The sequence below is a fragment of the Cuculus canorus genome, chromosome 6 (assembly GCF_017976375.1).
Source record: "Cuculus canorus isolate bCucCan1 chromosome 6, bCucCan1.pri, whole genome shotgun sequence".
In the NCBI taxonomy this organism is placed as follows: Eukaryota; Metazoa; Chordata; class Aves; order Cuculiformes; family Cuculidae; genus Cuculus; species Cuculus canorus.
Genome location: NC_071406.1, coordinates 34489965 through 34517083, shown reverse-complemented (window position 1 = coordinate 34517083; position 27119 = coordinate 34489965). Strand labels below are relative to the sequence as shown.

Sequence of the window (27119 nt, the reverse complement as noted above, 5' to 3'; positions counted from 1 at the left end):
AAGATTAAAGTAGGTAATAGAAAAGTTTAATTGAAACTTTTTAAAAAATTCTGATAAACTGGAAATAGAAGAAAGGAGAATGGTAGCAATCATTAAGAACAACTACAATATGCATATCTGTAGCTTCCTTTTGCTTATAAGCCTAAGCTACATCCTTTTATGTACCTACAGGATGTGATTTCACAAAATAGTATTTTCCTGAGTAACAAGTTTTGGATGTTCTTTGCAATTTTCCAAAGGATTTATAAGACAAAGTCCTATAAAACAAAGTAGTCGCTGTGATTCCTATCAAGGTATGGTTCTTACACATTCAAATTCATTTCACACAGAACAATACATCTTGTCTTAATTAGACATTCAACCAGTTAACTGGCAATTTACCTATGCAACTCAAGAATTTAGGCTGTAGCTTGCGAAAGTTACTTGCGATAGTACACTTGGATAAGAACTCTACATCATACACTAGCAATAACTTAACAAAGAATTTATTAGCTTGTAGATCTCAAAAGACATGCTTGCTAAAGCACCATGCAAATCGTGCAACATTCTGTGAACTACGCTGTATAGGTTTTAATACAGTGTAAGCCAAAAAGCTTAAGACTTCTTTAATGCTGTCCCGATTTTAAAGCCAATACTCAGTGCTTTATGGTTAAGCAGTGTGCATATGTACTTAAAAGGAGCTCCTTAAGTTTTGCAGAAGCAACAAACAGTTATTGTGGTAAATAGCACAGTTAACTTGCCTAGAATATTCTTTACAGCATGTTATAGATAAGATTATTTCCACAATATCTTCACTTTCTGAAGATAAAATAGCCAACAGGAAATTATTCTTCTATTCTCATCTTAATAGAAAGAAAAAATAGCTTTATCTGAGTGGCCTCAACCTGAATTCTACAGAGAAAGTTTCCAATGCATACTCTTCATTTGTAGGTATGCATCCTCTAAAGTCATACTGTAATGATTTTTTTCATAAACCATTAGATCTGCTCATTTTGCTTTCAGAATATAAATAAATACATGCAGAGTTTCACACAAATGCATGCAAACACACACATGCTGCAAGACTAGCTGCTTCCTTGGCCCATCAACAATAAATGATTTGGTCCTTGACAAATCAAGGCAGTCACCCTTTAACACTCCTTGTTGGCATACTTGAAAGTATACTGCCATAGCTGAATAACAAAAACATAATAGTACAGATGATACTTAAAAAACGTATTCAGTTATCAATCAAAAAAAGGGACTCGGTCACTGAATACTGGTTCTCCATATGACCCGTCTTTGTGGAGGCATTACAAGAGTATTAAGATAACTGATTTTTTTATTAAGTGAGACTAAATGAAACTTCTGGTATACAAAAACCCACACTTTGTCCTCCTAAACTTTGCTCTTGCAAGAATTCCTACTTAAAAAAAAAAACAACCTAGAAACACCAAGTGGCAGCTTATTTTTTTTTTTTTTGGGGGGGGGGTAGGTAGGGAGGTAAAGGAGGAGGTTTTTGCTTTTGTCCTAGAACGTGATGAGTGCTTTTATGAAAGGACAGAATGCAATCACAAGAATATCTGAAGATCACAATGAGGAAGATTGTGACTACTCATATGACTTTAAAGTATATAAAGATACACTCTCTCTTTAATGTTTTTTATCATTATTGCTAATGTGAAGTCCAGTGCACACTCACCCGTTTCTTTAAATGTGGACTATACACTTTGACAGAACGAAAGTATTTGCTTTAGGACTGTACTTATGCCCTTCAGCTTTTTGGGGCTTCTCTTGTTGTCTACACATTCAGAAGAAAAAAATATAAAATAAAACATTTGCCATCTGTGAAACACAGCATAAGTTTAAAATATAAATAAAAATCACATTATAGCCAGTCCATTCACAATAAAGAGCATCCTATAACATTTGACTGCATTTTTTTTATACATGAGACCCTATCCATTAAATGCATCTGTCTACACTTCACTAAATGAGACCCATAAAAATCCATTGCATAGAAATGTTACTACTGAAACTTGTGATTTATGGCAGGCTTTTTCTTCAATATGTTCTATTTAACATTATAAATAGTACCTACATCTCACAAACTGATAATGTGTCACCAATTACCCACCTTATGAACTGCTATCATACGAAAAAATTATTAGAAAATTCAGATTCCCACATACAACAGAAGTTTAGGCATTGAAATTTGTTCCACATATAAACTAGGGCTGACATTTATTCTCGATGGAGAACCATTGGAGCATAACAAAGAATGAACCAAATTCAGCTGTGATGTACACCCTCAAACAATCTCACTGAAATTCACTGGGATTCATGCATTGTAGTTCAGTACTAAATTTAGCCCAAAGAAGACATATGTACTTACATCTTTAGCACTATTTTGAGACACTCAAAAAGTTCCACACTTTTACTCCCAGGAGATTTGAATTGTAGTCATTCCATATTTAGGAATGCCTCTGTCTAACTTTTCTTCATTCACCAGTTCTTATACTAATGGCTTTGAATAGAAGGCCACAGAATCATTAAAATGTGCCAAACTCATCTGGGAGAGGTACCTCCATTCTCCAGAAAAATAGCCAAGCCAAACCAAACACTCCATAGTTAATGCTTTCTGGTTTATGTATACGCATTACCTGTACACACAATTAAAATGTGCCAAACTTATCTGGGAGAGGTACTTCCCCAGAAAAATAACCAAGCCTAGCGTAGACCAATCGTGACACTGAGAATTAGGGGACGCTTACACTATAAGTAGGCACAATTTAGATATATTTGGCTGTTGTGAAAACACTACTTGTATCTGTTTAAATTCCCCTTACGACCCTATATATGTTTGAGACTGCTGTTAACTTAGCTCCAAGGCAATAGACTGATGCAAGCTTGTAATAAGCACAAGCCCTACCAGCACAGCATCAGGAGGCTAATTTGGATTTAAAGAGTGACTCCTTCAAGAGTCATGGAACTCACGTAGTTAACTCCCCAAATATCCATACTCCTCTAAGCAAAAGACACGCACAAGTCACCTCACCAAACCCAACATGGAAACTCCTGTATCTCTGAATTCTGAGAGTAAAATCAGGAAATAAAATAAAGGAAGTTCAGCAATTGTTCAAACCTGTTTGAACTTGCCTGAGCTTGCTCTTAAGTGCAGTTATTAGACATGAATGCTTATACAGCCAAGCTGTCCTGAACTTCAGCTGGCATGAAAAATACGTAATTTTCACTTACTTTGACAACTGCTTAAGTGAAATTCATGTTTTTCCTAGGATATGAAAATAGAAATGTGTGCATCACTGACTAAAATAAATGGATGTCAGTATTTAATTCTTCTGGTTGCTCAAGTTCTGAATCATTTTTAAGAACCCACAATAATTGGACTTCATTGTGCTTGACTACTGCTTTTATAATACTTTTTTCTTGTTAGGGTAAAGAGAATCAAATGAACAACAAAGCGAATTCCTTTGAATACACAGAAATTCCAAGATTTCAGGTCAGGTCAGTAAGAATTTTGTCATAAAGAAGTAGTGACAACAGAAAGGAATAAATACAGACTCCTCAAATTTTCCCATATACTAGAGGATACAACTTCAAGATTTGACTGCAAAGGCAAGATGCAGACACTGGCAAGAGCAACAAGCATTAGTGAAAGAGCATTTTAGCACTCCAGGTGCACATCAAAACACTGAGAAAATATGCTATAAAACATACCTGATCTGTTTCTAAAACATAGTAGGTTCAGTTTCAAATATTATCAAAGTCATTAGAGCAAAGGAAAAAATTAAAAGGTCGTCTAGACAAAACAAAAATCTATAAACCCCAAACTTCTTTCCCAGCTGTGCTAAATTAAAGAATGTGTGCTAAATTAAAGCTGTGCATAATTAAAGAATATTCAAATAGTCTCTCAAATTATTGGAAGAAGCTAGGCAACACTATTAGGCAGCTGGTGGATACAGATCTTGATAGAGGTGTTACAAACATCTACACAGGAAAATACATCAGTGTTTAAGAAAAGCACGGGCTATCGATTTCAACTTATTTCCTCAGCAACCATCGTGCTACTGGGGTACCAACTGACCTTTCATCAGGTTTTGCAGTCTTTGTGAATAAGCGTATCTTCCTTTTGCAATCAAGCTACATCTACTGATATGCTGGGACTAGTTATGTTACGTCAATTCACCTGGCTCTAACAAATAAATGCACTAGACATGGAAGGATTCAGTGTTGGTATAAGGTATGGTAGATTCCTTTTACTTCCAGCTTTGATACTGATACCAAAGCAGAAATTCTTGTTACTTAAAATATTTATATTTACTCCAACTGGGTTTACAATCAGTTATTAAAGCAGGGGCTCTAGCTCAGTGTGTATCATACTTAAGGATCTTGAGAAGAGAACATGAAAAATAAAGAAATTAGACCCACTGAGTATTTTCTACTTTACAAAGTAATGGGGGAAATAGAAACAAAGTTGTCAGTAAAAAAAGCTACTCTCATGCTCCATCCAGTCACTTATGTTTAATCACAGACAGACCATGAGAGAAGGCTAAGTAAGCCAGAAAAGCAACATAGACAACTCTGAATTATCTAGCGGTTTGACATCTTTTTGGAAAGCATATCATTTCAGATTGCTGCAAATGCTGAATAGCTTCTTAAAGCTAACACACATTCTGCTGCATAAGATATTTCAAGTATATTAAATTAAATATAGTTTTCTAAAATGGCTTCTCCACAAAGAAGAACCCAAAACATATATAATAAGCACGGAAGTCACCAACTCTTTAGAAGTTCCAAAAGCCTCCAGAATGGCCTTTTGTGCATGCAGGGGAAAAAAAGAAGTATGTATTTTTTAAATATACACACATACATCTCCACCCCCCACCCTCCCCAATAAAGAAAATGTTATGAAATACAACATAAGCCTTACAATTCAGAAAGCTCTAAAACTATCAGTTGAGAATGCTTTGCTCTGTACACATTATAGAAGGCTGCCCATCCAAAATTATTCAATTAGTACTTCCTTATTATACAATTATTCAACATTTATTCAAAAATTATTGATTATTTAAGATTACTTCAAATTCAAAAGTACTTCCTTGATAGTCTAAAGAATTTATAAAGGATATTTATGTCTCCCAAGGAACATAAGCTAAATTACTTACCTTTCTTCCTGCTAAAAGCACGATTCATGTTGAGAAATCTATCCTGTCAATGATGTTTCTGGGTTTGTTTTCCACTTCCCGCACTTTAACCTGCAGAACACAAACAAAAGTCCATTATTGTATCTAAAGTTAGCTCATTGTCTTAATATTAAACACAATGCAGAAGATTTTAACAATTCTGAAATTCAGAGAAATTGAAGGGAGATTGGCTTTGCTGAGGAAGAAACTGCAGAACTGAGAATATTTATGTTTGAGTGCCCAGTACTACTTAATTGAGAAAGACGTTTTAAAGTATTCCGTGAAGGTCTTCTCACTGAGATTTCAGGGACACAGAGGAGATGGTATTATATGTATACGTGAAGCCAAAGAGTATATGCAAATAGGTTGGAAAGAAAGCTTTAAAATTAATGCTGAACACATGACTCTGTAAAAACATTCATTTCACAGTTGTGTCATTTAGGCTGCCAGATTATTTCAAGATATGCTTTCATCTTCAGTTCAGCAAACCAATGAAAAAGAATTTACAATCATAATATAAAGACTGATTTCCAACCAGTGATTCAACACTGTAAAACCTGCCTTCTATCAGTACAACTTCCTCTTGGTCTGATTACATCAGACTGTACAGTAATTTCTGTATTTTCTTCACTGAAAATACTGATACACTCTTAAATACTTGTCTAAATTCTCAATTCTCAGTATTATTTTCTAATTTTATTCTTTACCAACATTTTGCAGCCAAGTAAAATAAAATCGAACACATCCATTTGCAGATCAATGAACAAAAATTTAGTGCAGACCTCAGACCTCCAGTCACAGGCAGGCATTTGCAATGCTTGGGAAGCAAGCAATTCTGTTGTGGTTACAATATTATGTGCGTCATTTACATCTCTAAGTACTAATAGAACAGTCTATAGGGCTTCAAGCAACAACAGCATTTAAATCAAATTTAGCACAATAAAAACTCACAGGAAAAATATCTCTTAGTAATGGCACAGCTCTACGGGCTTCACTAAAATTGAAAAACTTGCTGTCAACTGAAATTCTTAGTCCGTGCTTGGATTTATAACTGCATAGAAGCACAAATGGAATATAAGAGGAGAGCATTAAGTCCCTGGAAAGCTTTACTTTATAAATTTCATTAATCTCAGCATTTTCAAAAACATTCATTAGCCAGAATCAAGCTCTAGACTTGTAAAAGTAAAGTACAAATTTTACTTGTTTCACAAAAACAGTTCTCTAGATCTGGGTTTTAAAGCATTAAACAAGATATTTTATTTAAAAATACTGCCTTTTGCAGCATATTCAATTGTAAACAATTATTTTGTATTATGTTTATGGTGCTACGTGTAAATTACGGATTACATTACTCTTGGAACAAAGTCAATTTTATACTTTACAAACAAAAGGAACAATTTTAAAAACAGGAACATTCTCTTCTTACCAAACTTGTTACAATTTGCAAGAAAAATCGATACTCTTATTTTGTTCACTATGATAGACTAAACATAACAGGATACAAGAGGAACTTCATTTTTCCTCAAATCCACAAGCACCAGTGTCTAGCAAAACCTGGTAAAGGATTTCAGTCATGTCAGTCTAATTTTTTTCTCTGCTGTACAAAAACTTATAGATGTCAGATGCTTAGAGCTGGTAAAAAGCCCCAAAGAACTCAGTCACTTTCATCCACTTCCAGAAGACAGGCAGAGAGCAAATATCTTGCTCGCTTGCAGACCAGAGTGTCTGTACTTGACATCCCATCAACCATTTGCTCATCTATATTGAATCTTAATGAGATTTTTGCTTGTCCCACCACTTCCAGATGGATGATGAAGAGCCTGGGGAGCTCTGTCAGTGCTTTGATTTTAACAGCAATGGACTGGGAATGAGTGATGGGGTCCACCATCTACAGGTAGATGTAGAACAGCTCTTAACAATAAAACAGTTCTTGCAAAGGGGATGCTGGTCCTTGAGCTTTTTGACTTGGAGTATGAGCAATTCTCCAAAATTTTAGAAGACAGTCATTGTCTGGATGGATACGTACAATTAAAAGGAAAGACATGTCCTGACAGTGAATATGGTTACACTGTGATGGCATCATCCTTTCTCCTCTGGAAGAGCTGACTGCTCCATACACAATCTAGACAAGCAATTTATTTCATTATTGACTGATTATCTTCTAACTCTCCATTGCATTTACCTGGGAACAAGGGGCAATTTGAAACCTTCAGGTTTCCAAACAACAGCAAGTTCTTGTTAACCTTCTTAAATATGTAGAGCTATATTTATCATATTCATTACAATTTCACAAACACATTTTAAACAATATCACTGACAGAAAAGGCAGAGACAGACAGACTTAGGTATTCTAAATGTAATCTCCAAATAAAGCACAGCAATAACTTCTTTTAGCCTAACAATGAAAAGTTCATCGTATTTAGCAGACTTATTGTAGACTTATTGTAGAGGTCAGACAGTTTGACAAAGGGTACCATTTTATTACTCTACCAAAGTATATTTTGCCTAACTATATGACTGCATTGGACACACCATCATGTGCACGTGCTCAGCAGATCCCACGGGACCACTCTACATGCTTCCCTCAGTGTGCAATAGACTTAAGTTCACAAGCTGATTACTGATGTTGAAAAGATGTTTAAGAGGAAGTGAGAAATCCAGATGTGTGTTTAGACAGAAGCAATCAGAAGTTTCTGGAGAGGTAGCAGGGAACAATCACCAAGAGAAGAGTGAGGAAAAAAGTGCCTTTGTATCCCAACATCTCCATTTAATCATTGCTCCTGTACAGACTTCACTGTTCGAACCAGAGCATTCTCTGCAGCAGTCTTCCCTCCAGGAGCTTTACAAAGTTGCTCCAATTTATTATAAATGTAAATGAGAAACAATCACCCTTTCCAGAAGAGCTCTGAACTCTGACGCTATAAATGGTTTTGAACTCTTTGAAGTCACTGTTTGGCATTTTTTCATTGTAAAAGGTGTGGGTCTCCTGTTTTGTTTCAGTTTTTAGTGTAAAAGATCAATATAAAATTAACAGAGATTATCCTCTTAAGAAATTATAAGCATCTGCTAAAAAATTATAATCATGTCCAAAGGCTGTGGAGGAGGTGGAATATGATATTATTTAAGCCTATTTATCTGGAGGACTTTATACTTCTATAGCTTTATTTGTGGCCCCTTGTTCCACACCTCTCCCCAAAAGGAGAACCAGAACCCTGTATAAATTGACTGCTATGCAGGGTACGTGCACTTGCTTTCTTATCTTTTACACTCCAATTCCTATGATCAATTCCTTCCCAATGCTAAAGGTCATATGGTGGAAAAAAAGCCCCACTGCCAAACAAATTTCTAACAACTGATTTTCTCATAATCAATTTATTCCCATATCACATACCTCTGAAACAACAGCATACAAGCATGTCATTTGTTTAATAAAAACCTAAACGAAGTGTCATTCACTTCACAAAGACTTAAAATCCTTGATACTGAACACAATCCCTTAAAGTCAACAGATTTCTCATTAATATTTTCAGAATGTTTGCTTTAATTGGTCAGCCTCAAGGACAGCATTGAGTTGCATTCTTACAGATCAGATGGGCTTTATTAAATGATTGCAACAGTTTTCAAAATTCAGAAAAGTTGGCAATAGCCATTTTGTCACTAGATCAATCTCAGGCGGAGTATCTTGAAAATCAGATAATATTGGGGTTTTAGGCTTTAGCATGTTACATTCCTTTAGCTAACCTTCCTTAGCCCTTCTGTATAATCCCAACATTTCAAAAAGAACATGATATGAAATTAAAAGCACAGATACAACACTGGCACAAAAGCATGAGAATCAAAATATTCATGACAAATTAATCTCCTCATCTGCATATTATCAAGCAGGTATGTGTTCAAGCAGTTCATTATAATGTGTATTGCGGAGAAACATTAAGGGTTTGCACACTATTATGGTTATTATGAACCTTATTTCAAGATTTTTTTAAAAGTGCTCCATCCTAGAGTAATTTAGAGGATATTACTGTGATACAGACTACTATATAATAGAATTCCCAGGCTTGCAAGACTTAAATTTCTTCATTTTTCCTGGATAGGAGTATTCTAAATTTTTTAACGCAGTCGGGACTAAGGACAACTCATAGGGTTTTAAAAGCACTAAAGATCAGCAAGTTTAGACTCATCCGTCGCATCACACGAAATGGTACTGGCTACTTGGGACTAGAAAAACACAATACCAGTCCCTGCTCTGATTAACTTCCACGTAGTTAAAATATGCTGCAAGTCTAACATCATGTTTACAGTTTGTTCAGGTTTGTATTGAAAAACTCTCAGTGAGGCATCTCCAGTATTTAGGGATGAAAGTGTGTCTTCTGTCCTTTATTAGCACATTACATTCACAACTATCCTTAAGTTGCTCTGCATAGCAAGTTACTCCCCACGCGTCACATTTTATTAGAGTAAGGGAACAGGAGACAACTTGACCAGCCTGACAGGACCATGTTGGCAGCATCACAGGAAATACAAATTTCTCAGTATGCCAGGTCCCCAGCAGCACTGTCACCTTAACAAATACAAATTGGCCAGGGCCATATATTTGTCCCAGTGGCACTGCCAACAACTTGTCCAGTCTGCCAGGCCACACCAGCAGCATGATGAATCCCTTCCATCCTTTATACAAATTATTAATGTTTCCGGAAACCTGTAGAAGCATAAACAAATTTTATTACATAAATTCATGACAGGATAAGGGTTCGAGGGTAGTCAGTGATAAGATACTGACTGTGAAACAGGTCTAAAGTGATGTACAGTCAAGACCCCAAGCAGAGATAAACACTAGCAGTTAGCGTGATGCTAGTAGGTAAGCATGCGTAACACAGAGTTCTTACCCAATACGTGTCCCTGTGAGGTGGAAGACAGAGTCCAGCCCATTGCCTGATCCCAGAAAGTGTTGATGAAGTCTTCCCCAAATTTTTCCCTTTGTGTTTCATTCTTAGAAGTTTTCTACAGTTTTAGGTGGAGCTTAAATAACTTTAGTCGTACATTCTTTTATTCTTGACTGATGTAAAAGTCTCTCACCTCGCGTTCAAAGGTATAGTGAAAAAAATTTAGATTGGATGCCCAACTGTGTGGTGTTGTCATTTGAAGGCAAGTAGCTTTTTGGATGGAGGTGTGGTTTTGTATTGTAATGACATTTTAATCAGAAAAGTTCAGGTAAAGGACATGATTTCACTATGGGTGCTGAGGCAGCAGCTGAAAACCATCTTCCTTGATAGGTGTTATATGTTCATCTTCACAGTTCGATGTCCGTGATGGTAATGGAGCCTCGCTGCACCATTGTGTAACAGCACCCCGCAACTCCATTCCAATGAGGCAGAATGTACCACTTGGCCAGAAAAAGCCTTTTCTATGGCAGTCATATTCCTTTCCTGGGAGCAGCAACTGTATTTTTGTTTAATATCACAGTAAAGTCACTTCAATATACCTAAGTGGGGGAGGAAACTTTGGACAAACTCCCTACTTTCATTATTTTTCCACACCAGGTAGGCACTAATCTGTGCTGAACCTCCAGAACCACAGGGGAGGAACCACAGGTCATCCTACTGAGAAAATTCAAACAACTGCTAAGAGCAGATTCAGTAACTGATCCTGTAACTGAACTACTGATGTAAAAGGAGAGGTATGTGAAAAGTAGGTATCAATCTCTGACATATTTTCCAAAGAAAGTAATTTTTCAGGTTTTTCCTCTTGAAAAACAGTGTTGAAAAAGTAGAAATGGATCCTTGCTGGAAAGTTCCTTATGGAATGGCGTAAATGCTTATGCTAGGCATTTATTTTCTCCTTCTTTCTATACAGACCTGGGCTACCAATTCCGGTCAATGCCTTCGGGTACAGCGACTAAATTTGCAAACCGTGAAGCAAAACTAAGAGTTTCACAGCACCTCAGTCTTTTCAGAAATTTAAGCTTCTCTAGCAGAGTTTCAAGAACTCAGCACATGGACTCACTGTGTTTCAAATATGACTCATTTAAACCAGATTTTCAGATGTATTTGTGCAGGTGAAGACTGCAAGTTAATTGTGCTTGAGCTATATTCACGCATCTTTGACATCTCTCCCTATCAGTCAGCATCAAGCACCTTAGTATCCAGGGCCGACTTCCTTGATAAGCACAGCTGGAAGGAGTCAAGAGCTGTCCTCCACCAGCATCCATATACTCTTTCACAAGATCCTTGTAACACATAACCAGAGAGAACTGTTTTCTAGATAGTTACCACCACTCTCTCAAGAGAAGAAGTGGCAGCAAAACCACAGTATATAAAGTGATCCTGCTTCATTCATGCTTTCAAGAAAAAGCCTATTTCAAAAAACAAACCTAGGAGTCAGCTGGTGAAACAAAATCAGAAGCACCAATGTAAAACTGCACCCTATATCCAACCATTACACCAAACTACAGGCTACTCTCTCTTCCTCCTTCCTCCAACAACATACAATGACTTTGCCAATTTTATGGATCACACATTACTATTTAGAATATTTAAGGTATTTCCACGACAATTACATACAAATAGTATAGGTAGTCTCTAATGAAAATGATATTACTCTATGTGTACTGAAGTCACATACACACACTGCTTCAAAACCACATCTTGAATACTGCTCTTCAAAAATACTTTAATGCTGCTATACAATCAAAGAAACAAGTATACAGGAGAGAGAGCTGAGCACCTCTACTGGTATTTATGTACTTCACAGAACTTCATTTCAGGATAAGTAAACACGAGTACTGAAAAATAATAAGTTTATGTGAAATTACAATCTTAAACAGCTTTGCTACTACTGCTGTTTCAAATTTTAGTAAAAAACATTGAGCACAAAGGTAATAATTGAGAAATACAGCAACATATGTAATAGGGAATAGACACTGGCCCAGTGCTATAAAAATCCCACTCAGAAACACACCACACCTTTAGCCACAGAAAACACATTCTCTTTTAATGGAAAACTTATGCAACAAGACTCAAACAAAGCTCATTCTTTGGAAATTGCTTGAATAAATACGCTCATATGTGGTTAGAAGTTCCTCATCATTCTGCCAAACCTCTATGCTCCTTTTCGCTCACTTGGTTTATGACTGTGAGCATGCAAGCTTTAATTTGTTTCCTGAACTACGTATATTTAAACACTTTTGAAATTCCACTGCACAAATGACTGTGCAAAATTAATCTCACCTTTCTATTTCATCCATAAATGTGTCTCTCTGCTAACTAGATTTTAAAAAGTAAACCTTGATGGTCACAATTCAGTGATATTCTTCAAAAATGCATAGCTCTGTACATTTAATCTTCCAGAAATTATCCTTTATTATAACCAGACTCTGACATCTTAAAGAAAGCACAAGAATTGCTAACACCACCAATGTCTTTAAACTCCAGTAAAATCAGTATCAACAAGATGGGAGCATAATTACTACAGGAGCCATATTAAAGTAGTCCTCTCACTTTGCAGGGTCTTGAAAAGGAGAATATTGCTGAAACTGCCAGTGCAAGAATTCTTTTCAAGCAATAAAAACCTCAACATGCTGCCACTGAAACTCGAATGGCTTTAAGAGCCAAACTAGAGTATACACTGATTAGCAGGTATTAACTTTTCAAATGTTGCTGGAATCAAGCCAATGGGAAATAAAATCCAATTTACAGTCTTAATTTATGATAATTCTACTTAACCAAACAGCAGGATGTAATAGGCAGCCAGAAGAAAACCCATGATTTGAAAGCAACCTTAAACTAAAACAAATGAACCAACCCCTGAACTTCCTTCAAATTCTCCCCCATGTCCCCTTCCCAGGGGAAAAAATAAGGAAGGAAAAACTTGCTTGTTAATACTGGAGAAGCTGCTTCCTCTCCCATAATGCTACTCAGTACTTATGAGTCTTTCAACAAAGATGTAGAAGCACCCACAGACATTAGGTAAAATTTATAAGTACCCCTATGAGATTATTATCATTCCACCTTGTAGATACATAAATTAAGACAATGCACAGTCTCACAATGTCACTAAAATAATTTGACAGCTGTAGTAAAACCCAAGGCTTCAGTTTCACATTCCTTTCTAAGGATTTCTCTGAACTAAAATTATTTTCTAGTGGCTATTCAGCATATTAGAATGAAGATATATTCTTGATAAATATTTACAGCAAGGTTAGGTAGTTCCTCTTTAATTTATAAAAAGCACAATATACTGCAGAACCAGAATATAGCTTTTCATACAGAACTGATTATTATTTCATTGGCTGATAGCTAAGTATAGGTTTCAAACTAGAAAGGAAAAAATGGGACTACAAATAGGACAGTGTGTAGGACAGGGACATTTGGCCCCATTCCTCATGTTATGACCAATAACATCAACAGGATCAACAAAAGGGGGCAGATAGCAACCCCGTTTGTTCCCCCATTCCCAGGGTAAGGATTCCTCTGCCCATGGTAACAATGAACTTGTACATATGTGTTACACTTTACTGTGGATTTCAGTAAAGCTCTACAGTAAGCTCTCTCTCCCCACTATGCTTTTGGGATCTTTCAGTAGGTATTCTGTCTTTCAAAAGTTCCTAGTTGGCCATCCATGCTTAGTGAACTCTTGTGATATGGCATCTCATGTGTCTTGCTGTGGCTCTGATGAATACAGGACAATTCACTTAAGCAAGTTCTTTGCCAAATGATACTCATATTTGTCATTTAAGTAATTGATAACCAAAAAGTTTCTCCTTCAGCTGCCTGGAATAAAAGGAGGAGCAATTCACCACCACACCTTGAATTCTGCTTATCTATCTGGTTTAGCAAATAATGATATATTTACAGTACGATTTTCTTCAGCTATTTGTTGCTGTTTGCATACAGTATAGTTACTTTGGGTTATTTGTCTTTTTATTGCTATTTCATGACACTAAGGGGAGAGCTTGTGTTCAAATATTTTACCTCTATATTATTTAAAGATTTTGCAAGTCTTAAGATCTCGCGGGACTGGTCTAAATGCCTGGTACAAATATAGGTCTGCAGTGTTACATAGCTTCCTTTCAAGGAAGACATTTCTTTCCACTGTCTTCTTTTTCCTTCTTTTTTTTTCAGTTAAAGCAAAAGGGAACAAAACCAGCAAAACTTTTCCGTGCATCTTCCCTAGGGTGAGATATGCACTTCTGCATTAAATTCTCACCCGCATAACATCTTCAACTCTATCCCAGAATTCACGTTAAAGAGAGTTAATTTCCTTACACAGATGCATTCTGGCACTGTGTTCTGTGCTGGAGACCATGGACAGATTCATTTAAATGAACCAAATCATTCCCTCGCTCAGGGTGATAAAAAATCCTAACTTATGACATTTATATCTATTGATTTGCCTGCTTTGTGACTACTCCATTTCTATATGCCGATTGACATAATTTAAAATTATAATTCACTGCCTAAAATGATTTGCATTTTTCATACCAAAGTCAAAATTACTTTTTTTTACCCATATGAAGAGTGACCCTTTGATACTCTTTTTTACTTATCTGTATTGTATCAGTTTCACATTGGTACTTTTTCCAGACTCAAAACAGTCAGTAACCAGCTTGTATAGAACTTCATCAGTGATAAAGGGAAAGGTGCTAGCAGACATTGCCATTGTTCCTCTGTTGAAAACATTAATTTTAAGAACCAGACTTCCAGCCATCAGAACCATTTTCTTCTTCAGCAAGAGGTAATAAGCAGCATGTCTGCTGTTGAAATGATATCTACCCAGTAGCATAAAAATTTGAGCACAAAATATGACTGTAAAGGCCAAGAACATAGCTCAAATTGTATGGATATCATAGAATCATCAAGGCTTGAAAAGACCTCTAAGATCATCAAGTCCAACCAACACCATCATGCCTACTAAACCATGTCCCAAAGTGCCGCGTCTATATGACTTTTTAACACCTCCAGGGATGGAAACTCCACCACCTCCCTGAGCAGCCAGTGCTTCAACAATCCTTTGGCAATGAAATTTTTCCTAATATCCAATCTAAACCTCCTCTAATGCAACTTGAGACCACTTCCTCTCATCCTGTCTGTTGTTACCTGGGAGAAGAGACTGACTCTCACCTCACTCCAACCTCCTCTAAACTCTACACTAGATTTTACTGCAGCCCAATTGTATAAAAACACAGTTTTGTGATATTTCCAAGCACAAAGCCAGCTTTATTGTGTTATCAATCTGAGATATTTTCAGGAGCAATGAGATCCACAAAGTAATATAAAAATTGGAGAATTTGAAGGTGAGATTAAGTCATGCAACTGAGTGGAAACACTAACAATTTACCACTTTCAGACAAGGTTAAAATACTGTGTTTTATCTTGTACTTGTCATGAAGCCATATCTGCACAATTAACACGGCTTAGCTTGATTAACAGAAACTCAGTAAACTGCAGTAAATCGTTTCTCTAAGTTCAATGGCAACTGGGTCACTAGGAAATCACTTGTGTTGGCTATCTCTTCTTAAATATCCGCATAACTGCCATTATCATTGCATTAGACACCTTCTCGGCACTGGTGAGACTGCACCTCGAATACTGTGTTCAGTTCTGGACCCCTCACCACAAAAAGGATGTTGAGGCTCTGGAGCGTGTCCAGAGAAGAGCAACGAAGCTGGTGAAGGGGCTGGAGAACAAGTCTTATGAGGAGCGGCTGAGAGAGCTGGGGTTGTTTAGCCTGGAGAAGAGGAGGCTGAGGGGAGACCTTATTACTCTCTACAACTACCTGAAAGGAGGTTGTGGAGAGGAGGGAGCTGGGCTCTTCTCCCAAGTGACAGGGGACAGGACTAGACAGAATGGCCTGAAGCTCCGTCAGGGGAGGTTCAGGTTGGATATCAGAAAAAAATTCTTCACAGTAAGAGTCATTGGGTACTGGAACAGGCTGCCCAGGGAGGTGGTCGAGTCGCCTTCCCTGGAGGTGTTTAAGGAACGGGTGGATGAAGTGCTGAGGGACATGGTTTAGGGAGTGTTAGGAATGGTTGGACTCGATGATCCAATGGGTCCTTTCCAACCTTGTGATTCTGTGATTCTGTGATCTAATAAGAGGTTACCTGCAGAAGGATGGCTCATGATTTAATAGCAGTGAACAATCCAGGGTTTGCTGTCTGTAGCTAGGCCTGACCTTGAGATAAGATAAAAGGGAGTAGAATACAGGAATGTGGAATCCAGCGCGGGAAAGTCCCGAAGAGTTGTGATGAGAACCTTGTATCTGCCCCTTTCGCGTGCTCAAGAGCGTCCGGCCAGTTGCATGACAGCATAAGGTGCGTGCACAGCGGGACATAACCAATTAGGATTTGTTTGTTAGCGTGTGCACTATTGGGATAAGTATATAAGAAGTGTAAGGTGCATGAATAAATGAGAACGATCATACTCATATTGAGACTCCATCGTTACTCCGGGTCCGCCTCCCACTCCGACAGTTACCACTTCATGGATCAGAGGTATATTTGATAGACGGGAGAACAATGACATAGGAACTGATGTCCCAGGAGCCCGGGCAAGTGATGTAACCAAGAAACTTCCCAATCTGGTGAGAACAACTATTACCTGTTACTGCTGCTTCATATGGGAGGCAATGAAGCAGCTGTAAGAAGCCCAAGGCGGATTAAAAGTGATTTTAAGGCCTTGGGAGGGCTACTGAGGGAATCAGGGTCCCAGGTGATTTTTTCTTCCCTCCTCCCAGTAACAGGTGGTGACATAGAACAGCTCAGACGGGTCCAGTCTACTAATACATGGCTCTGTGGCAGGTGTCACAACAATAACTTTGGGTTTTTTGATAATGGGATGGCCTACGTGGCACCCAGGTTACAGACTTCGGATGGGCACCACCTTTCTCAGAGGGGGAGGAGGCTCTTTGCCTGGGAGCTTGCAGGGCTTGTAGATAGGGCTTCAAACTAGATATGAAGGGGGAGAGGGATAACACCGAGTGAGCCCTTATAACAAGAGGTGAAAGGACAGATGTCAGGGCTCAGGAAGGATAATTCTCCAAAACACTTTAACACTAATAAAAGGTGCACCGCAAAGTCAATACAACCGGCAGCCCAGTTGAAGTGCCTTTACACTAATGCACAAAGCTTGGGTAACAAGCAGGAAGAGCTGTAAGTTACTGCGCTACTTGAAAGCTACGATCTAGTTGCCATCATGGAAACATGGTGGGACAAATCCCATGACTGGAGTGTGGCTATTGACTGCTACAGACTGTTCAGGAGAGCCAGACCAGGAAGGAGGGGTGGAGGTGTTGCCCTGTATCTCAGGAAAGGGATAGAATGTGAAGAGCTGTTGTTGGAAGAGTAGCCATGAACAGGTTGAAAGCTTGTGGGTAAAAATTAAAGACGGAAGAACTAACAGGAACCTTGTGGTTGGTGTACACTACAGGTCACCCAATCAAGGAGAGACAACTGATGAAGTGTTCTTCCTCCAGCTACAGGAAGCTTTGCCCTCGCAAGCTCTCATCCTACTCAGGGACTTCAACCACCTCCATATGCTGGAAAAGTAGCACAGCAAGCTGTAGGCAATCCAGGAGACTCCTGGAGTGCATTGAGGATAATTTCTTAGTCCAGCTGATAGATATCCCCACTCAAGGAGATGAAATACTGGACCTTATGGTCACAAATACAAGTGAACTCATTAGTGACGTTAGGATCAGTGGCAGCCTGGAATGCAGTGATCATGCACTGGTGGAGTTCAAGGTCCTGAGGGATATCGGACAGGCGAGGAGTATACTAAGGACATTAAATTTCAGGAAAGCAGACTTCCAGCTCTTCAAGGAATTACTCGGTGGGACCCCCCTGAGATAAGGTCCTCCAAGACAAAGGGAGTGGAACAGAACTGGAAAATATTTAAGAAAGCTTTCCACAGGGCGCAAGAGCACTCAGTCCTCATATATAGAAAATCAGGCAGGAAAGGGAAGAGAACAGCATGGCTGAGTTGAGGTTAAACTGAGAAAAGAAGAGGGAACTGCACAGGCAGTGCAAGCAGGGACAGGAAACCTGGGACATGTATAGAGACACTGCCCAGTTGTGTAGGGATGAAGTCAGGAAGGCCAAGGCGCAGCTGGAGCTGAACTTGGCAAGGGAAGTAAAAATCAACAAGAAGGGCTTTTACATGTACGTTAACCAAAACAGGAAGGTCAAAGAGAACGTACCCCCACTGATGGTTGGAAATGGGGATCGTGTATCAACAGATGAGGAGAAGGCTGAGATACTTAACAACTTTTTTGCCTCAGACTTCACCGATAACTGCTCTCATCACCCCTCCTGGGTCACGGAACAACAAGATGGTGACCAGGGGGGTAGATCCCCTCCCACAATAGAGAAGGATCAGGTTCACAAACAGCTGAGGAACCTGAACATCAGGTCCATGGGACCTGATGAGATGCATCCCAGAGTTTTGAGGGAATTGGCAGATGTGGTTGCCAACCCACTCTCCATGATATTAAAAAAAGTCATGGCAGTCAGGAAAAGCCCCTGGTGACTGGAAGAAGGGTAATGTTGTGCCCTTTTTTAAAAAGGGTAGAAAAGACGATCCTGAGAACCACCAACCTGTCAGACTCACCTCTGTGCCTGGGAAGATCATGGAACAGATCCTCCTGGAAGCTATGCTAAAGCACATGGAGGACAGGGAGGTGATTAATGGCAGCCAGCGGGGCTTCACTAGAGGCAAATCCTGTATGACCAAGTTAGTGGCTTTCTATGATGCGATAACCGCAGCAGTGGACACGGGTAACCCGACGGATGTGATCTATCTGGACTTCTGTGAAGCCTTTGAAATGGTTCCCCACAACATCCTTCTCTCTAAATTGGAGAGATATGGATTTGATTGGTGGATAGTAGGCTGGATAAGAAACTGTTTGGATGGTCATATTCAGAGACGAGTACTTAATGGCTCAAAGTCCAGATGGAGATTCGTGACAAGTGGTGTCCCTCAGGGGCCCATACTGGGATGTATGCTTTTTAATATCTTTATCAATGATATTGACAGATTGAGTGCACTCTCAGCAAGTTTGCGGATGACACCAAGCTGAGTGGTGTAATTGCCACACCAAAAGGACAGGATGTCATCCAGAGGGACCTGGACAGACTGGAGAAGTGGGCCTGTGAGAACCTCACGAGGTTCAACAAGACCAAGAGTAAAGTCCAGCACCTAGGTCAGGGCAATCCCTGTTTTCAGTACACGACGAGGGATGACATGCTTGAGAGCAGCCCTGCAGAGAAGGACTTGGGGGTGCTGGTCAGTGAGAAGCTCGACATGAGCAGGCAATGTACGCTTGCAGCCCAGAAGGCCAAGCGTATCCTGGGCTGCATCAAAAGAAGTGTGGCCAGCAGGTTGAGGGAAGTGATTCTGCCCCTCTATTCCTCTATTGTGAGACCTCATCTAGAATACTGTGTCCAGTTCTGGAATCCTCAACATAAGAAGGATATGGGGCTGTTGGAACGGGTCCAGAGGAGGGCCACAAAGATGATCAGACGGCTGGAGCACCTTTTAGCAGTGAAGGACAGAACATACTGGTGAGGCCAATATATAAAGAACATATAAAAAATGCACAGAATCAGGTATGGGGAACAAAATACCTGGAAACATACTGTGTTTCAAAAGAACACTTTATAAACAGCAACATGGGGTGTGCACACGCAAAACACACACAATAAAATGATTATGAAGACAGAACAATATTCAGATGCAAGTTTTCATTTTGAACAACTTGGAAGAAGAGAGGTATGAACTAAGAGTCTTATGACTGGCAGTTTTCAATAAACACAGTTGTTCAGGCATCTGTTGAAACACTCTGTTGAATGGCAATTCACAAAATATACAGTGTTGTAGTGAAAAAAACTTCAAAGCAGCGAGCCATGTCATTTATTCACAGGTAATAGAGTACTCTTCGCAGGTCACTGGAATACAGACCATCGGAATGCAGCATCCACCACTTCGAGCTGTCACCCCAGCCTGAAGCTGCCGACATGACCACTGCCAAAGTCAGAGGGGCAGTCAAGCACAGGCACTTCTTAAGAGTCTTACATTTTAATGATCCAGTATGGCGTGCCGGAAAGTTACTGTTGGGGCATTAAGTCTGCAAAAAGGATTAACACATCCAGGAAAATAAAACATTATTGAAGAGGAAGGGATGAAGACAGTACGTAGAAGAGGACCTGTGAAAGAGTCCCTACTCGCCACCACACAACCATGAACTCCATATCAGCATGAATTTAATTAATTTAATAAATTTAAAATATAGTAAGTTAAACTTTGTGTTTCTGAGTTCTGAAACACCTAGGACCTTGATTACACTTTAGGTAGCTCCAGCCTTCCCACTCCTGTGGCACAACACAGTTCAAGCTGAGGAGCTAAAGGAAGCAGCCATATATTACAAAACCGAAGTAATTCAAATGGGAGGGAAAGTCATTTGGGTGCTTTTACAGTTATGTTATTAATAAACTTTTAAATTTAGTTATGGTACTAATGTCTGTAAATGCCTAAATCAAACAGCCTAGTAATTTAGATTAACATAAAAAAAATCTTTAAATTTTTGAGTTCTGGAATTAAATTACAAGCAGCGATTTTTAAATTAAAAAAAAATATAAACAATGAGAAAGATAAATACAACATGAACTACAATGCAATAGCTTGATTCTTAACTAGGACATTACACATTTCCATGCTAAATTCATAGCCATTGAGATGTGAAATGTAATTCTTCCTCTGTCAAAAAAATATTGCAGTTGACCTTTTCATCCCAGAAGGACGTACCAAAAAACACAGTCTCCTTCATACTTGTTAAGAATGTTAATTTTAGGGAAAGCGATCTTAAAAAATAAAGTAATTTATAAATGAAAATAAAAAGTGGCAAGAAATTGCATTTGGAAGTTTAGAAGGAAGTCTTTTTCAATTTCACATACCATATAACAGGTATCAGATTAAAAAAAACAAGTTAAATTACATGTGCTGCACAAAGCCACTGAGCTGTTTATCACAGCAGACTGACTGGTTTTTAATTTAACACTTTACCATGACTCAAAAATATCGAAAGAATAGACTTGCATTTAAAAACTGGATTGAATGTTAGATAGATGAAGGCTGTGTAACTTCTCTATCTCTACTACAAAAAATAAAACAGTCTACAGAGTACATCCCATTTCAGCTGAGCTCCAATACTTTGATTCATCATACTCACAGTGAAAAGTCTACCTCTACATATGCAGAATGTGATAATCGCTATGTATTCCTAATAAGGCCAGATGCTGTATTTTTTGTTGGTAGGTAAAGGAAGAAAACAAGTAGTTTTGAAGAGGAATTTCAATAGGAGATAATTAGCCCAAGTAAGCATTCAGACAGTTTCTGTTTGTTTGCTTTTTAAAACAGATTACATGTATTATATATACTGTTGACAACCTTATTGGAAACCACTTAAGACACACCTATCTCCACCTGCCAGGCTGGAGAGTGACTACGTGGGACACTATTTCATTACTTGGGTTGCCAAAGAGCATGCACTGCTCTGAACACGTTGATAGTAGTCAGTAAATGACTAACATTTGTTTATATTAAATAGAACAGTAGAACTTGTACTAAGTTAAAGATCAAAGGACACATAATCTGATGTCTTGGACATCGAGACTGAAGAAGTACATATTAAACCAGGCCTTGTCATCAAGACTGCCAGTTGGCAGAGAAACATAGGGGAAAAGTTTCCTTAGAGGAACTATCTCATCATATGTTCATAAACATACTAAAACATAGCTCCAAGCAGAAAGTTACCCATCTCCAGGAACAGATGCCTACTCACTGAACATGTGCAGTAGAAAATTTGTATGATGCAATCACAGGTAACTTTATTACAATGAAATATAAATCACTAACCAGTCAATGGTAGAGGCAAGTTCTTGGCATGTATTCACTTTCAACTTCTGTAATAATTTGAGCATGAAGAATCCAGTCTGGAGTGCTTGATTTGTGAAAAGCCACCTAGTACCAGCCTTGCGCAATGCTGAAGTAAAAATCAATGTCTTGACTCAGTGTGTGAGATTGGCTATTTGAATGCTGGGTAACAAATCCAACATTTTCGGACAACACCTGTGTCATGCATAAAGCCAATGAGGCTATTTTGTAAGTGCAGCAAAACTGCAGACACTGCAGAACTGATGCAGCAGGTCATCCAAAAACATCAGCAAGTGCACAAAATCTGTTCCCCAGCTGATGACACTTCTGAATGACAGAGAAATTCCTGGTACTGATGAACCCCTTTCTTCTATATGCAAGTCCTCAGTTCTTACAGTTATTTAAATTAACAGGGATAAAGCAGCTGCAATTACATGTCTCAAACATACCTTAAACTAAAGGGTAATTAGAGTTTGACCTTACACATTATGCTAAAAGGCACTGTAAAACACTCATTTATTTTAATAATATTTTAATAATATTTTAATAATATTTTAATAATACTTATTTTAATAATATTGCAAAAAAATTGAGATAAAAATGTTTTTAAATTATATAATTGCTTGATTTTCAGAGATGCTAAAGGCTCATGCTGAACTAAATATAAAAAATAATGCAACCTAGAAGCAGACTAGAAGAAGGATAATTGCCTATAAAGAAGAATTTAATTAGAAATGTGGCAGAATCTTCACCACCTGCAGACTTTCAAAAGTTTAACAATCCTCTAATAGGAGTGACTCTCTCCCAAATGGCAGGATGTCTGTAATAGGCGACTGTAAGTAGCTCAAGGTAATACCTTGAAACAGACCTAAAAGATATTTCACATTCTGAATTGTAAGTCTGCAGCCTTGGTTGGCTCCTTGCCAGCACCACAGGCAATAAAGGGAACCAAGAAAAAGCATGATACAACCCGTGTGGCTGTTTGGAAGGGGAAGCAAAAGATCCAGCAGCAGACAGACAGGAGGTTTGGTGGCAGCTTGGCAGAAACAGCAAAGGGAAGAAAGGGAGCTTTAAACAAGTAGATCATGGTCAACGATACGAAGCACACAGATCTTCACTGGTACACCAAAACTTATGTTCCCTAAAAACAAGTTCCAATTTTGAATCAAGAAAACCAACACACATAACTGAAAAAAAAAAAAATCCCAATTGGGCAAACACCTTGGAATGAAGCCTAGATGTCACAGCTCTTCTTGGAGGCCTACAGATCTATAGGAAGATTTTTCAAAATCCAGATAGTGTACATAAATCCACCTTCCTATTTCAACACTATCTTCATATATTTTACTCACACTCAGAACACCATACTAACACGCTATATAAATACAAACCCAGTTTCAATATTTTTAAGGGGGAAAAGATCTTTTAAATGTATTTATTGATTAGTTATACATGGTTATTATTACTTATTAGAACATATAGATCCTAACCATGACCCATCAATTTAGTTATCACTCTATGTAATTATGCTTTGTACAATTTTGACTTGATCATATTAAAGTACGGCTACTTGAAAAACGATCTAGACAGTAGCTTCAGATTCTTTCAGAAACTTTACTAACACACTTTAACTACTCACTATTGAGTTGGCTGAAAGCCATTTCACAAAAACATAGCCATTCAAACACATTTAGCTCTGATGTTACTCTATCACGAGTCCTGTAAATAGTTCTACCCTTCATATAATGCATTCTTGGAGCAGTTTTGCTCCTCCTACATAGGCAGCTCTGTCAGGGAAGTGGGCAGGAGTTGAAAAAAAACAACTCATGTTTTACTTGCTAACAAAAAGTAAAGGCTTACAACAAGTACTGTAAGGTGGAAGAGAGCAGGATCACCTCTGCCAACTTCACACTGGCTGGTGCTGTGGTACTAAATTGGAAACCACAGTATCAATGTACATAGGAAATGTGTCAGAAAAATACTCATCTTTTACTGGGTGAAGTGACAGTCACACTTCAGTCCACAGACAGAATGCACTAAAATAGTTAAAAAGACAGAAATTCATTTATCCTCAATCTGATGCCTCTATACAGCATTCTGAGACGTCAGCTCAGCTTGAGAAAACCATTTAGATGTTAAAACAGAGAGTAATTATTTGTATCTTATAGAAATGATTTTATAGTGACTGAATACTTACAAGAAATAAAAAATTTCAATGAACAAAAAAGTCAGAGCTCATCAGCTTGCTCTAATCACATGAAGGCATTTTTAATACACTCATTTATACTAATATGCCATTAAAATATAAATCCAAATACAGCATCTGGGCAAGCAAATATTATAGCCTTTTTTTGTCAAAGTTGTTTTCCCAATGAAATGTTAAATGGCAATTCTGTGTTAAGTACAGGTGCTTTCTTAATCTTCCTTGAGATTTTAACTTCACATCTCTATTGAAAAAAGAACACAAAAGGCATTATGTATCCTACTGGCCCCTCCTGCAGGTCTCTATAGAGTATTTGGTATAAACACCTACATTTGTGATACTGCACTCTTGGACTTCAATTATCTCAAATTCCACTTCAAGGTATTTAGCCAACTGCTGTTTACATTATCTGTAAATCAGCTGAATCATGACTCTCCATTGGAAAAATCTGCCTTATAGATCGGGTCCTTACAGGGTTACGCGTTGTAATGTCAACTTACCACTGAGCTAATCAAGAATCAGAAAATGAAGTTAATTTTGGCTAAAGCAGATGCACTAAAAAAAAATAAAAAATCAATAGTGTTATCCAGCTGAACCAGGTCATGCATGCTCAAACTTCCTATCATTTAATGCTGCAGTACATTACTGCTGCAGTACAAATAAATTCTAACTCTCTGCAAAATAACATAGGGAAGCTGAAACATTCCTTTTAAATTCACAACTGTGAAATTACAACACACTCACAATTTCAGTGTTTTTAGAACCCATCACCGATTAACACCTGATTTTTAAAACACTGATGATTAATCCTCGCCTTCAAGATTTCTGTGTGCAAGTCTACCCATTTCCCATGTAATTGCTCTAACTGTGCAACACTACATTTTTCATTTACTCAGTAAGTGACAGACTTTAAAACTACATATATCTTTAAGAATGCAAGGATTCAACATTCTTAAAATAAAGGACTTCACACATAAAACCCATTTTGTCTTTAAACTCCAGAATTCCAAATAAGACTGCTGCAAATCAGCAAAAGAATTAGTTATGTAAGTGCCTTAAATAAATCTGTTTCAAGTAAGTCTATATCTACAAAATGATTCTGTGTTTGGGACTGGTAAGGAGGCCTATCAACAACATTTTCTGCCAATGCATCTAGCTTTACCCCACCTTGTGGAGAGACAGACCCATTAGGTAGTCTTTTTCAAGCACAGAAATAATAGGAGAGTCCAGCATATACATAGGAAAGATTTTGAGTTGCTCCTGTCAGAAAGAATCTGTCTCCTCTCATATGAGATCCTTTTGCGACTGGCATGCTTTGAGTTTTGGTAACTAGAGTCATCCTTGGTCTTCCTGCAAGATAATTCCATAGCAATAAATCCATACCCTAGGAACTTTACTTGATATAGTATTTGCAAACCATTTCTGTTGGAGACATCAAGATACATAAAGAAGGTCTGAAGGGAACTACACATGGGTTTGAAAAGTAATGAAATCCTGTAACTACTTTGAAGAGGCTTCAGTATCACATCAATAGCCATCTTGGTGCCAGACTAAGCTAATCTTTGGGAAAGTCATCAGCATCAACAGACTGACTCAGCCTATCTGACTTTAGCTCTACACTTTCTCACAGGTACTTCAGATGTATTTAGGGATTTATAATCAAATGAAACAATAAAAACTTGCTCTAATGCACACTGCTGCAACCAAAATAAGCAAGCTACATGAAAGTTTTGTCAATCACTAGAGTGCTAAACAAATGCTTTTAATTATCCACACCTCAAAACACTGAAAATATCCTACATAACTCCAGCTTACCTTCCTTTCACTGAGGTAAACGTAACATTCAGTTTGCCAGAGCCTCATAGTTCCCTACTCACACTTAAAAAACACTTCAATTACTCAATGCTTTTGAAAAGTATCACCACTTCCAAAATAAGTGTAACTGCCCAAACTTTGCCTTTTTTTCATAGAAATCAATAGAAATTCACAGCTGCTGCCTTTCCTTTATCCAGAGAAGTCTTTGTCTCTGCACTAAAGTGAAAAGAAGCAAGAAGATAGCAGCTTCAGGGGACTGTAGTGGTGTTCTCAATGTAAGCAGTGAGTTATCAGTTGGACAAAGGAAAAAAACAAGTCATATCAACAAGCATTAGTCTCTTAACAACAAAGTTACTGAAACACAGTTACTTAGACTATGAGAGATTTGGCTTAACAAGTGGTCCTGCCATACACTCAGCAGGTGACTTCATGTCAAGGATACTGTTTAACAGGGGAAATGGACCAGAGCACCTAAAGTAACCCCTAAAGTTGATAATCTTGGCCTTTTGGCTCTATTAAAAGCAAAAAAAAATGGAAAAGAAACCAAAAAATCTAGGTTGAAACATTCATTTCAGTCTTTAAAAAGACCTCTACTGAGCCAAGAAAAAATCAAATATTTGTATAATCCTTCTCTGCAAAGCAGTTCATAGGAACAATTTAAACAGCTTACCCTTCTGCATTCAAATTTCTTGACAAGGTACAGAGCAGACACTAATTCACATGAGGAAGAGATCACTCATTTGTCAACATTTTTTAACTTTATGGCTTCTTGTGTACTAGAACAAAACAAAACAATGACAGGTATTAGTGGTGAACTAGAGCATGATCAAATAACAGAAATCATCTCAGTTTAAGAAATTTAGTGTGAACAGATAAATGAAAATGTATTTCACACCATCTTTTTAACAGAATTCTGCTGGAAAAGTCTAAAACAGACAAAATGTTTGAAGCAGTAGAGATGTATTTTCAGACAGGAATTCTGATTATAATATATTC

General features: G+C 38.0%; 1 protein-coding gene across 11 annotated transcripts in view; it reads right to left on the bottom strand.

Annotated features, from left to right (window-relative positions):
• Nucleotides 1–27119, bottom strand: part of GULP1 (GULP PTB domain containing engulfment adaptor 1) — a 152203-nt gene that overhangs the window by 79991 nt on the left and 45093 nt on the right. For 8 of the 11 annotated variants that reach the window (XM_054069616.1, XM_054069615.1, XM_054069614.1 and 5 more), the window contains 2 exons: nucleotides 26794–26899; nucleotides 5166–5255 (listed from right to left, as the gene is read on the bottom strand). In XM_054069616.1, the coding sequence (XP_053925591.1) occupies nucleotides 5166–5193 (28 nt within the window). In that variant the 5' untranslated portion in view covers nucleotides 5194–5255; nucleotides 26794–26899. Of the gene's footprint in view, nucleotides 1–1681; nucleotides 1781–5165; nucleotides 5256–6134; nucleotides 6235–26793; nucleotides 26900–27119 lie in introns of those variants that run through there. The other 3 variants (XM_054069610.1, XM_054069613.1, XM_054069608.1) reach the window with 3 other exon arrangements.